The 13,615-nt window shown below is 45.8% G+C and overlaps 1 protein-coding gene across 1 annotated transcript in view; it reads left to right on the forward strand.

Annotated features, from left to right (window-relative positions):
• Positions 1-366: 366 nt before the first annotated feature.
• SERINC2 (serine incorporator 2) overlaps positions 367-13,615 on the forward strand; it is a 29,438-nt gene continuing 16,189 nt past the window's right edge. The window contains exon 1 of the mRNA XM_037881904.2: positions 367-681. Within this exon, the coding sequence (XP_037737832.1) occupies positions 643-681 (39 nt within the window). The 5' untranslated portion in view covers positions 367-642. The remainder of the gene's footprint in view (positions 682-13,615) is intronic.

Here is a 13,615-nt window from a genome sequence, read left to right on the forward strand (position 1 = left end):
ACTGTATTTTTACACCTCTGCAGCCTGGCCCTGAGTCAGGTGACCCAGGCCAGCTGTAGGTGTTTTACTGCAGGGTGGGTTCCCTCCTGTACCTCGGTGTGCCAGAGCCCAGCGTGTATCCGGCTGTCACTAAAGCGGTGTAGACATGGGCTGTCAGTGAGCGAGGCCGTGTGAGCCCATGACTCACAGCCAGGGCTGAACGGGGATCCTGCCCTTTGATCAGCCCCGGCCCCCCCGCCATCACGGACTCCTTTGCTGCCACATGCAAAACGCACCACCCCGGGGGATGCTGAGGGGAGCCCTGGCCAGCTAGGAGGGGGAGCGCGGCATTGCGCGCCCCAGGCTGGCACAGAGCGGGCTGGTCTCCGGAGGCTGCAGGGGCCGGGGAACGTGGGCGCCCTTCGCAGAGCCCGGGGCCGCTCCAGCGGGTGCACGGCCAGCGGCCAGCCCAGGGACCCCGCGCCAGCCCCGCCCGGCCCATGCGTGACTCAGGCCGGCCCGCCAGGTGCGGGGCGGGCGGGGCCCGGCGGAACGAGCCGAGCGCGGGGGCGGAAGGGGCCGGAGAGCGGCCGAGCGCCGGGAACATTGTAACGCCGGGAGCCGGCTGGAGCGGGGCTTGCTGCGCCCGGAGCGTCCTGCGCCATGGGGGCCTGCCTGGGGGTCTGCTCCCTGCTGAGCTGCGTGAGTGCCCCGGTCCGGGCAGCGCCCTCTGCGGCGTGCCCCGCCGCCCGCTCCCCTCTGTCCTTTCTCCGGGTGCTTCTCTCGGTCCGGTCTGCTCCCGCCAGCCTTCTGGGTCCCTCTTCTTCCCTCCCCTTTTCGTTCTCTGTTTCCCCCGTCCCACTTTTCCTGTCCCCCTCTCCCCTGCTGATTGTCTCTCTCTGCTCCTTTCTTTCCCTCCGAGTTCCCTTTGTTCCCGAGGGCGAAGATCTGCCTTTTTGCAGGGGCTCAGATTTGTTCTTCTCTTCCCCCTGAAATTGACTCTGTCCCGCTAAGCCTTGTTACCTGCGGCTCGCTGGCTGTAACCCTCTCTTGAGTTGCTTTTTGTTCTCTGTTGAAATATAAAGAGTCATTTGAAAGTTTGATATTTTTTTTCTTTCATAAATGAACGTGTTCTCCACTTCTCTTCTAGACAAAATGCTTCAATCACTATAATTTCTTAAAGAGAACAGGAGGACTTGTGGCACCTTAGAGACTAACCAATTTCTTAGTCATCTTTCCAACCTCCTAAACCTTCAAATAAAGCCAACAGTGTAAATTAGGGGAGTGAGGTCAGAAGGAAGTCCATGTATCACCATATGTTGTGCAACATAAAACTTGTGTGGGAGCCTTTTTGTGTCTCTAAATATTTCTAAAGTGTCTAAAATATTTATTGCAAAACTTGATCATGGTATTTAATTTCCTGTCTACAAATTCTTTGCAAATTTTGGATTCTCCCAATCTCCCTAAACTTAAAAGCCGGAGTGTATAAAATAATACAGAACTGTGTATGGCTTATTGTTAAAGTGACTAGTTAGTTGTTACTCAAAGCTTGCACGTATATATACACACACATACGCACGCTTGGTTTTAAAATGAGAGAGGACTGTGTAGCCAGTTAGAGTAATTTGCATGAAATTTGTTTCTTGTTCTTTCAAAGCCAGAAACGGCTTGTGTTTGTGGCATGCATCTTTTGTGACTGTTTATGAGACAAACTTAAGGAAGTTCTTTATCAAGAAAGACTGTGTGGTTTTATGGCTTAAAGCAGCAGTGTAATGTTTTTACATGTTGACATTTTAAAACAAAATTGCAGATTTTGTTAAGGCAAATAAAACCATGAGGTGTAAGGAGGCAGGACCCAATCCTGCGAACACAAGAATGAGTACTCCCAATGGGACAACCCTCATGACCTCGGGTTTGCAGGATCAGACTCGAAATTGGTAAATGTGGCACTAGCATAAATTCTTCACAACAGAAAGTAAAGAACTCTTAAAAGGTAAAACACCCTTCCACTTCTCAGATAGCCAAAAAGAATCCCCTAAACCAGTGGTCCCCAACGCGGACCAATGCCATGGCGCCCACTGGGGCATTTTTGTGCGCCCACAGGACACCACGCCGTGGAAATGCCACCGCCAAGCGTGGCCACCGGAGAACCGTCCACCGAAATGCCGCCGAGAATATGCTATTCCCACAGAAAGGTTGGGGACCACTGCCCTAAACATTACTAGTTTTTTTTCTTTAATGTAGGTATTTTAGTTAGATCAAGTTAAAATAAGTAATGTTTGTCTATTAAATACCAGGGCTTTGTCAGTTTTTAGTTTTCTTTCAAACTGTGCCATGTGTAATTTTAACGTATGGGAGGGTCTTCTAGACTTCTGGGGTAATGTTTGGGAGTTTTCTTTAGCAACACTGTCATCTGATCCGGGCTTTCAGTGGCATGTCCTGTCTTCCTTGTCAAATGTTTCCAGTGCTTCAGACCTGTCTATGATAGGCACAGTAATAGAGTGAAAATGCTTAGGAGCTTGAAAACACACACACACACAAAATATATGTACAAATGTGCTCTGAATCTTCTTTCTCATCTGAAGAAGTGTTTTTTTTTACCCACGAAAGCTTATGCCCAAATAAATCTGTTAGTCTTTAAGGTGCCACCAGAATCCTTGTTGTTTTTGTGGATACAGACTAACACGGCTACCCCCCCCCCCCCCCCCCCCCCCCGATACCTCTTCCTTATTGAATCACGTGTGCCTTTGCAATCGACTCACACCCTCCTTGTGTGTGAAAGCACCAAGATATTGTTAAAGGGACCTACCCAAGATGGAAGTTTAAAAACCAGTTTGTTTTCCTCTAAACACACCTCTATGTGATTACCTGTTGGAAGGAGGCCAATGTAAATTAACTTCAGAACAGGATCACCAGGGCCTACTTGTAGCCGCCAGGCCTAGTAATTATTGCAACACAACTGAGAGTAGTATCAGGTGGCCGATACTGGCTGGAACTGAGATGGTTTCACAACCTGACTAAATGCTCCAAAGGCAGTTGCAACAAGTGGCCTGCAGCCTCCTGCGCTAGGGTGTTTAAAACTCAGTTTGTATGATTTTGAACAATGTTTGGAGGCCTCAGGTAGGAAATGCATCGCAGACTCTAGCTGCACATTCTGTGTGCACGTATGTAAGTGCCAGACAATCAGTCTGTGGTCTGAGAGCACGTGTTGGCAGTTTGCAACCCCAGTTCTGGTTTTCTCCCCCAAAAGCCAGAGGGTCATTCTGGGGGCTGGGACTGTGGTCTCTGTGGCAGATCCACAGCTAGCAGAAATGGTTGTATTTCCTTTGACTTCAGTGGCGCTGTGGCAGTTGACACCAGCTGAGGATCTGTTCTCTTATGGTTATGCACGCGGGCCCCTCACCAAGTGACAGGAATGATGCAACCTCCCTGGCACAGATTATTTGTGCTGCTGGTGGAAATAATCCATGTGGAGGCTGATCCTCTTGCCAGCCGGGATCTGGTTCTGTACTGTGGTATGTGAGCTCATAGCTGTGAGCCTATTTTGGAGGCATTTACACAGTGCACCAGAATTTGGCCCCCAGTGTCAGGTACTGCAATATGACAAAACACATTAGCTGCTCAGTTTCATTTTTGTCTTAAAGCAACCCTTCCTCCCAGTCTTCTGGAGGATGCACTGGTGAGGGAGGAGAGATGTGTGTAATGAGTGGGTTCAGCAGACTTAGGTGAAGTGGTTATGGCCAAGCTTCTTCTGTCTAGAAAGTTTTTAAATTGCAAGCACATGTGAGAATGGAACTGGATAAGTTCCTGTAGGATAGGTCCATCAGTGGCTAGTAGCCAGGATGGGCAGGGGTGCAACCCCATGCTCTGAGTGTTGCTAGCCTCTGTTTGTCAGAAGCTGGGGGTGGACGACAGGGGATGGATCACTTGATGATTGCCTGCTCTGTTCATTCCCTCTGAAGCACCTGGCCATTTTTGGAAGACAGGATACTGGACGAGAGGGACCGTTGGTCTGACCCAGTATGGCCATTCTTATGTTCTCTCTTAAAGTGCAGTAGCCTGCTCTGAGAACGAGGAAAGGGATGGTAAGATATCAAAGAGACCACAGTGCCCAGGGATTCAGTATTACACTGGAGATTAATGATATTTAATACAAAAAAACTGTTAATGCAACACTATAAAGCAGTGGCTCTCAACCTTTCCAGACCAGTGCACCCCTTTCAGGAGTCTGATTTGTCTTGTCTACCCCCAAGTTTCATCTCATTTAAAAACTACTTGCTTACAAAATTAGACATAAAATACAAGTGTCACAGCACACTGGCACTGAAAAATTGCTGAGTTTCTCATTTTTACCCTATAATTGTAACATAAACCAATTGGAATATAAATATTGTACTTACATTTCAGTGTATAGTATATAGAGCAGTATAAACAAGTCATTGTCTGCATGAAATTTTAGTTTGTACTGACTTTGCTAGTGCTTTTTATGTAGCCTGTTGTAAAACTAGGTAAATCTCTAGATGAGTTGATGTACCCCTTGGAAGACCTCTGCATTCTCCTACGGGTACACGTACCCCTGGTTGAGAACCACTGCTATAGAGCACCCAGAATTTAACCAATAGGTAATGAATAGTCATGGCAGAGAATTTAAAATTAGACTCTCTACTCAGGATATGCAAAGTTCTGGTATACTCAACCACTGTAACGTTGTTTACATTCTTGTAGATGTTAAATGTTATGCCTTTGCCAACCACATTATTAATATTTTGCAGGTCACCTTTTAAATTCAGAATGAGAACTATAACTTGAGTTTCCTGGCTTTTGTGCCTGTTGATTCTTGGCAGTAATGCTGCACTTTTGGGGGAGACGGGTAATTTAATTTCTTAGGGGTTTTAAAAAGGAAGAACATGAGTGGCCACTGAAATAAATGTTTACAGATCACAGCATACTTTGGTCTGTAAGGAAAGTAATGTCTGGCACATGTGTCACATGTTAACTTCCTTTATGCAACTTCTTTAAATAACTTTTCTTTTTCAAGCTTAGTAGATCACACATTCCGTAGCGAGAAGATGGTGAATAACTTTTTTGACCGAAAAATCACTCTTTCTGGGCTATCCAACAGGAAGAAACAGCTGCATAAACTTTCAGCCCAGAAGTTTTGTTTGAAACTGATCTGCTGGAAACGGGAACGAAAGTACAGTCTCGGCTGTGAATGTAGCTTTGCTGTCAGGACTAATGTCTCCCAGGCGTGTGATGGTAGCATTGCCCTGCAGTCTGGTGCTGATAGTAAGCTGGACAGCACTCTTAACTGTTCCATACTCAGGCAATATCTTCCCTACTAAAGAGTCTGTCGCTGTGGGATAACTTAACTGGTGTTGGCTATCCTGCTATAAAATCCTAGTGGAAGCTACACACCTGTAGTGCCTTCCACGAGGTCAGCCCTGTACCTGGCCCGCAGATGACCTCACCTGCCTCACGGGAAGTCTCCACTAGGTTTTTACAGTGGGGTCGCTAACACAGTGAAGATGAAACATTGGAGTCTGATCTGGCTGGACTTCAGTTGGGCTACTTGTGTCAGTAAAGTGAGCAGGACTTGGGCCTTTGTCTTGAAAGAGTCTCTCTCTCTGAAGCTGCTCAGCATGCCACAGCCTGTTCATATTATAGGTGTCTGTGACTCCCATTCCCCTACACGGAATAACTTTCTAGCTAGAGACATTCCCCCGCCACCAAGTTTGCTCTGGGGACGGTCTGCTGAAATGAAGCCAGCTGTATTTATTTTGCTACTTCTGCCCTGCTAGTGTGGGGGAAGTGAGCTAAACGTAGAGGTAAAACTCAACTGGGTAGAGATTCTATTTTAAAATAACAAATCTCTAGACGCCCTGGCTTTAACGCCTTTAAAGTCTCCGTCTGCTCTCAGATGATACACAAAGCTGAGTGACTTTGCAAGTGGGTTCACTTAAGAAACAATTTATTCAGCTGCTGCTCTCTCTGGAGCTGAACCACTAAATTCTGACACTTGTACCAACTGGGTTATACTTAATTGGATCCTCCTTCACCCCTGTATAAAATCTGCTTGACTTCACCAGCACCCCGCCCCCCCCCCACTAGTTCACACCATGCAGGGTCGGCATATACGACATTATAGGATCTTTTTGCATTTCTCCATAGATGTGCTGGTACATGGATTTTAAAGACAGACTGGTAACATGTTTGAAAAACATTTTTCACATTAAACCTGAAGACTAATTGGTGCATTGTTAGGCTCTGTTACGCAGTCAGAACTCTTGGGTATAAGCTGTGTGGTGGTGTTTCCTGGTCCCCTTGAAACATTTCTGAAGAAGAGTTCTTTGCAGGTTTTGAGCATGTGCTACTGACATATTCTCTTGGAAAATCCTGTGTATTTTTGTCTCTCTATTAGAATCATAGAATATCAGGGTTGGAAGGGATCTTAGGAGGTCATCTAGTCCAACCCCCTGCTCAAAGCAGGACCGATCCCCAATTAAATCATCCCAGCCAGGGCTTTGTCAAGCCTGACCTTAAAAACCTCTAAGGAGGAAGATTCCACCACCTCCCTAGGTAACCCATTCCAGTGCTTCACCACCCTCCTAGTGAAAAAGCTTTTCCTAATATCCAACCTAAACCTCCCCCACTGCAACTTGAGACCATTACTCCTTGTTCTGTCATCTGCTACCACTGAGAACAGTCTAGATCCATCCTCTTTGGAACCCCCTTTCAGGTAGTTGAAAGCAGCTATCAAATCCCCCCTCATTCTTCTCTTCCACAGACTAAACAATCCCAGTTCGTTCAGCCTCTCCTCATAAATCATGTGCTCCAGCCCCCTAATCATTTTTGTTGCCCTCCGCTGGACGTTTTCCAATTTTTCCACATCCTTCTTGGAGTGTGGGGCCCAAAACTGGACACAGTACTCCAGTTGTTTTTAACACTCTCCAAAAATATTGTGGATGTATTTTTTTCCCTTGAGGATAACAGAAATGTAGCGAGGAACTCAAAACAGCTGTATTTAATTTTTTAATTAGCATTTGCTCCCAGTATACTTCCTTTGGAATCAATAACAATCCATGCGTTTAACATCCTGCTGCCCAGGCACGACCGAAACGGCTTACGGCCCCAACCCAGCAAAGCACTGACGCGCATGCTTAACTTTGGTCTTGCACTCTTGTGATTGTTTTGGTTAGTGTGAAGCCCCAGATGCTTGAAAAGTCACTGCATGAGAACCCCAACTGTCTTTTAAAAATGAAAAGTAAGTATCTAGCTCTCATAGTTGTGGAGAAAAGCCTGAAAATGTGAATCGAGTGTGCCCTAAAGGCTCAGAGAGCAAATAAAAAGAAACCCAAATTAAAAACAATAAAGATCTCATATTTTTTTAGGCCCTACACTTTAAAAACAAACAAAAGAAAATTAATGTTAGGATTGAAATGCATAGGACTATTTGTGCTTAAAGATAAGCATGTGCTTAAGTACACTGCTGGATCAGGGCCTACATTAGTCAGTAGCAATAAATCAGAAAATACCCAACGAAATTACTAAGAAGTTAAATAGAGAAGCATTGCTTTGTTTGAAATACTTTTTTGCATAAATTGCAAGTTTCCCGATGTTTGCATTATCAAAACCAAACAATAGCTGTTTAAAAATTGGAAGCAATTGACGATGCCCTCCCTCTCCCAGCAAACATTAATTTGCATCTTTCTCCCACACAAATTATCCCAACAGAGCTGAACTGAACATGTCTTCTGTATGTTCGGGGTAGCGATGCTGTTATTTCCAGGGAGTGCTGTTTCGCTAATGTGAGTTTCTTCTCACTGGCTTGTTAGAGGGATCAGATCGAAAATATTGTAGGCTCAAGATGAACTCTGGCCTTACATGTTCCAAATTGACTAACAATTATTGGTGCCCAACTTGACACCTTAAGGAGATCTCATTTTCAGAAACCATTGAGCACTTGCCCCTTCTAAGGTGTCTTGTGTCCTTTTGAGAATTGAGGCCTTTGTGTGTCTAAGTAAGTAAATTCTCAGTGAGCAGGTGGACTATATGGTCAAGTGTCATAAGATCTCTGGCAATATTAGATGATTCTCTAATTTGACGTTTGCATAATTTTTAATTCAGGTGACCTGTGAAGTGGGGCAAAAGTGGGTTTAGTCCATTTTTGCTTTTTAATTAGATACAAAAAAAAGTCTGAAAATAGTTTTTTTTTCCTTTCTCTTGTGGGTGTGAGTGGTTCTGTTTGGTTGTTACGTTAGAAATTCAGATGGTGTCAATCCTGTTTTTCCTGTTACTCTGTAAATGCCTGGGGGATCAGTAGCATTATTATGTCACAAATGCCCTGGAAGTGAAACTGTAGCCACTTCTGTACATCATAAAAAAAAAAACAAAAAAAACAAGCCCTAATCTTTCCATTTTAGGTTGTCCTTATTGGTGGAACTATTGATCGTTATTGATGTATGGTCCGGCTATTGTCCGACTTGTGGACATAGCAAGGCTGTTTGCTTTGTTACTGCTCCAGGGCCTTGCTTTAGCAGTATCACATGGTGTTACGTTCTGTGCAGGGAAGTGTTGGGAGGGTGTCACCAGCAGCAGTTATGTTGTAATTCAGTTACACTAATTCTAACATACTGGTTTCCTGGCTATTTTTATCCCCAAATATGGATGTAACATCACTTGGATGTGTCATGCAATCCCCAAGTACGGTTGTACTGTGCCCGTATCACACAGCAGGAGCAGGACATGTCCACTAGGGTGAAGGGTGGAAAATAGTTTCTCTTCTAGCCCCTTGTTTTCAGCGACTCATAATTCTCCAAAACATGAAGTGAGCTGTAGCTCACGAAAGCTTATGCTCAAATAAATTGGTTAGTCTCTAAGGTGCCACAAGTCCTCCTTTTCAGTTTTAGGACTGAAATTTTCCATGGCTGATCTCTGACCAAAGGAGAGTGAGACTGTTTTGAAGCAGAAAATGGGAGAAACAATATTTGTGTTACTGCCTTTAAAAAAAAAAATCACAACTTTTGTTTTTACCCGTTTAAACTATAGGAAAACTGGATGAAATTTTAAAATTGAAATTTGGCCTGGAAACAGTGAGAATTAGCATGGTCCAGTGGACTGAGTCTATTCCTGGTTCTCTCACTTGGGCAAACCACTTAATCTCTCTGTGTCTCAATTTCCCAATCTGTAAAAGGGTTGGTACTCAGCTTTTTTTGAGCTCTGTGGATGAAGGGCTAGATAAGAGCCAGCTGTTAGTATTAGAGTATGACCTTGATTTGGAAAAAAGTTTTGATTTGCCAAAGTTATGGGCACTGGGCAAATCATGTATGAAGTATACATGGGAGAGATTTTCCTTAGCAATTTAGCTTGTGTACACTGCCATGTTTTGGTCTCTGCGCTGGGACAGAATTTGACAACCTTAAACACCCTTATGCTCAAAATTACAGCAGTGACTTTTCATTCCTCATACTTGTCTTAATGTTCAGCTCTTGATTACATCTTAAAAGACAAGGTCATTTTTTTGGTTCCCTCGCTTCTTCCAGAAGTTTTGAGCATGTGTCAGTCAACTAAGGGTGGTATCTTTCTCCTCCATGGTAACTTAATCTTTTCTTCATGGACGTGCTGTCCTAACAAGGACCTACTGCTTGTGTTAGCTTCCTTCCAGATGGGGTAGTGATCGCTGCTTAGGGATTCATAGATAACAGAAACTAATGCTTTCTATTTTTTTATTTTGCTTTTTTCTTAAATCCTCTTGTTATTTCTCCTGCTTTAAAAAACAAACCCTTTGAAAGTTCCATACAAATGAGCCACATTCAGAGAGCAATCAAGTTGCACAATGCAGGATTCAAAAAGCCAGGAAGTCAGAAAGTTAGAGTAAGACGAACACGCAACTTTAGCTCTTCCCCCTTGTGTGCGTGCAGGGTCACGCTGCCTGCTTTAATACAGTACTGACCGTTTTTGCCTAAAAATGTGCAATTTAGTATCCTTTTAACTCCTGACCAAGTGAAAAGTCTCTAAGGTGCCACAGGTCCTCCTTTTCTTTTTGCGAATACAGACTAACACGGCTGCTACTCTGAAACCTGTCATTGACCAAGTGAAGTGAGGCCTCACCATCAGCTCTGGGAGGCATTTCTTGTCTGTCACGTGATTACTCTTGAAGACCACTCGGACCAGTTCCAAAGTTTCAGGCACCAATAGGCAGAACCCTGTTGATTTGGGTGAATATTGGAAAAGCCACTTCTGCATAATGAGAAGTTTAAAACTAGGCAGGTAAATCGTGGCTGTAATATGAAAGGTTGGGTAACGGAGCCCAGCTGAGGTAAACACATGTAAGGAGGGGAATAGGCCCGCTATTGTGGGGAACTTTCCTGGCTTCTGTACTATCCCGGTGAAGTGGGCTAGCAAAAGGATCTGAGTCCTCGCTCCCACTTCCTTTACCCAGTGGCCTCCCTGCCCTTGAGGACTCCCCTTCCACTCTCCTGCCTGGCAGAGTCCTCGCAACCCCAACAAGGATGGGCCCAGGATTCCTGGGGGGCTCGACCCCCAACCCTGCTGTGGTCACACCTAGGACAGGGACTAGGGTGTCCCCACTCTGGGGTACTCTCTCTGCACTGGGCACTTCTCTGACCCACTGACCATTACGCACAAGTTAAAGCAAATGCAAGTTATTTAATCAACAATTTAATTTTAAAAAGAATAAGGGAAAATGGGAAAGGTTGAAGGAAACACATCACCCTGCTCTGTGGCAGGGAACGTCACAAACAGTGTCTCTGGAACGTCAGGGCAGTTCACAGTCTGTTCCTTGTAAGTCCCAGGCCTCCTGCTCAGGCCCTGGCTGTGCTGCAGGGATGCTGTGGGTTGGACACTTGCTCTGGTGGTGGCCACAGGCTCTAGGTGGCAGGGCCCTTCTTCCCAGCGTTGCCCCTGCCCGCTCAGGGTTACCAGTCCCCCTCCGAGTCTGGCCTGCAGAGCTTCCTCGCTGAGGGGTCTCCCTGTGCTGGGCCTACTGCCCAGGGTCCCCACTCGCTCTCCTCAGCTGCTCACGACACCCGGCTCCAGACTGCTCCAGCCCCAGCTCCAGCTCCACTCTGCCTCAGCACGGCTGCTGCTCTGCCTCCAGCTCCCTGGGCTGCTTCTCTGGCCCCTCTGGCTCTGGTTGCTGCAGCTCTGCTCCCAGGACAGGTCTGCTCTGCAGGCTGCTTCTGTGACTCTGCTCCCGGCACTGACCTGCTTCCTGGGCTGCTTTTCTGGCCCCTCTGGCTCTGGTTGCTGCTGCTCTCCTCCCAGGGCAAGTCTGCTGTCTCTGGGCTGTGCCTCTGGCTTTGGGGCTGCAGCTCTGCTCCCAGGGCAGGGTCTGCTCTCTCTGGGCTGCTTTTCTGGTCCCTCTGGATCTGGCCCAGCTCTGCTCTCCAGCGCAGCTTGGGCCCCTGCTTTTTCCTTAGCTCGGCCCCACTCTGTCTGTCTGACCCAGGCAATTCCAGCTCACACAGAGGACGGGACCTCCCTGGCCTCCTGACTCCCTGATTAGCCTGTCATTCAGGCTGACCTGGAGCATTAGCCTCTCCCCATTGCTCCTGGGGGCTGTCAGTCTCAGGGTCCTGATTCCCCATTGACCCTTCCCCCTTTTAGTACTGGGAGCTAGCAACAGTCCCCTTACGCACAGAAGCGTGCGACTCTGCAAAGAAACGCCAAAGAGGAGAACTTCCTTTCCCAGCCTCTGTCAAGCAGCAGTCAGTCTGTCATGCTGGGGGTTTTACGGGTTCACTTTTCGCCGCACAAAAATGCTAAAATTTAAATCCGCTTTCAATTCCTGTAACATTCCCCCCCATGACTTAACTTCAAATGCTCTTTTTTCTTTATGCAGTTTGTCATATAACATATACACACTCCTCTCCAGGAGGCCTCTTCAATTGTGTAACCTGAACAAGACAGTACTTCTACCCCATATTACACTAGAGGCTGTCACGCTGTCTGGAGTGGCTCATGACTCTGAGTGCCTACCACAGGGCAGACACCCCAAATCAGTGGTGTTGTCAGGATTCCCTCCCCACTCTGAACTCTGGGGTAGAGATGTGGGGACCCTCATGAAAGACCCCCTAAGCTTATATTCCACCAGCTTAGGTTAAAAACTTCCCCAAGGCACAAATTCCTTCCCTTGTCCTTGGACGGTATTGCTGCCACCACCAAGTGATTTAAACAAACATGCGGGGGGGGGGCCACTTGGAGCCCTATTCCCCCCCCACAAATATCCCCCCAAGCCCCTTCACCCCATTTACTGGGGAGACTTGAGAATAATATACCAACCAAATAGGTTAACAAGGTGAGCACAGACCAGACCCTTGGGTTTTTAGGACACTAAAAACCAATCAGGTTCTTAAAAGAAGAACTTTGTTATAAAAAAAAAAAAATAAAGTAAAAGAAGCACCTCTGTAAAGTCAGGATGGAAGGTAATTTTAGAGGCTAATAAAAAGATTTAAAACACAGAGGATTCCCGTCTAGGCTCAAGTTCAAAGTTACAAAACAGAAATAAACCTCCCTCTAGGCATAGGGAAAATTCACAAGCTAAAACAAAAAAGAATCTAACGCATTTCCTTGCTATTACTTACAATTTCTGTAATTTTAGATGTATCGTTTCAGTAGGAGCTGGATTACCTGCTTGGTCTCTCTCTTTGTCTCAAGAGGGAACACACAGAGAGCACAAACAAAACCTCCCCCACCCCCCCCAGATTTGAAAGTATCTTCTTTCCCCATTGGTCCTTTTGGTCAGGTGCCAACTAGGTTAATGGAACTGATTAATCTCTTACAGGTAAAAGAGGGATTTTATGCTACCCTTAGCTGTATGTTTATGACAGGTGTGTTCTGGAATTAGATTTCACCAAGTCGGTAACAAATGTGATCTCCTGGATTACCATAACCGTCTTACCATGGAGTCACAGACAGTCCCCTTAGACTCTCCTGTCTATCTTGTCACTCATACAAACTGGATTTAGTGATAAATGGTCACTTACCCAAAAAACCACATCAGGTTCAGGTTGCTTCCGGTCCCAAGAGACCAGTCATTTACCCCCAGATGAATTGGTGCCCGGGATCTTACCCCAAAGACAACGCCTGTAGCCGATCCTGTAATAAACTACCTAAACGTTTATTAACTAGGAAAAAGGAATAAGAGAGTTATTTACAGGTTAAAACAAGGGAACATACACAAACCAATGAGTTACCATCTAAATCCTAAGAGTGATAGAGTTGTAGTGATCTGTCCATTCAAAGTGTCTACAGGGCAGGCCAAGGAATCAGACCCTGGAGATCTTTGGTTTCAGTTTAGAGCCTCTAGCCCTTTAGAGTTTAAACAGCCAAAAAGATGGAAAATTTTCCTGTGGCTTTGTTTTTATTTTCTTCATTCAGCTTCCAAGCTGACAGAAGGAGCTTCCTTGCAGGTAGCATTTCCCAGGTGCAATAGGGCCGTGAACCAACCGATCATTCTTTATGGGCTGTTTGATATCGAGAGCCCTTCTGGGTGGGCAGGGTGATGATTCCAGAGCCTGAGTTCACAAGTTCAGGGCAAACATTTTTTAAAGTTATAAACCAAAACGTATGTGTTTTCTTATAGCCTGGAATCCAGACGTTACAAGGGAGATAAACG

This window comes from Chelonia mydas, chromosome 19, assembly GCF_015237465.2.
Source record: "Chelonia mydas isolate rCheMyd1 chromosome 19, rCheMyd1.pri.v2, whole genome shotgun sequence".
Taxonomy (NCBI): Eukaryota; Metazoa; Chordata; order Testudines; family Cheloniidae; genus Chelonia; species Chelonia mydas.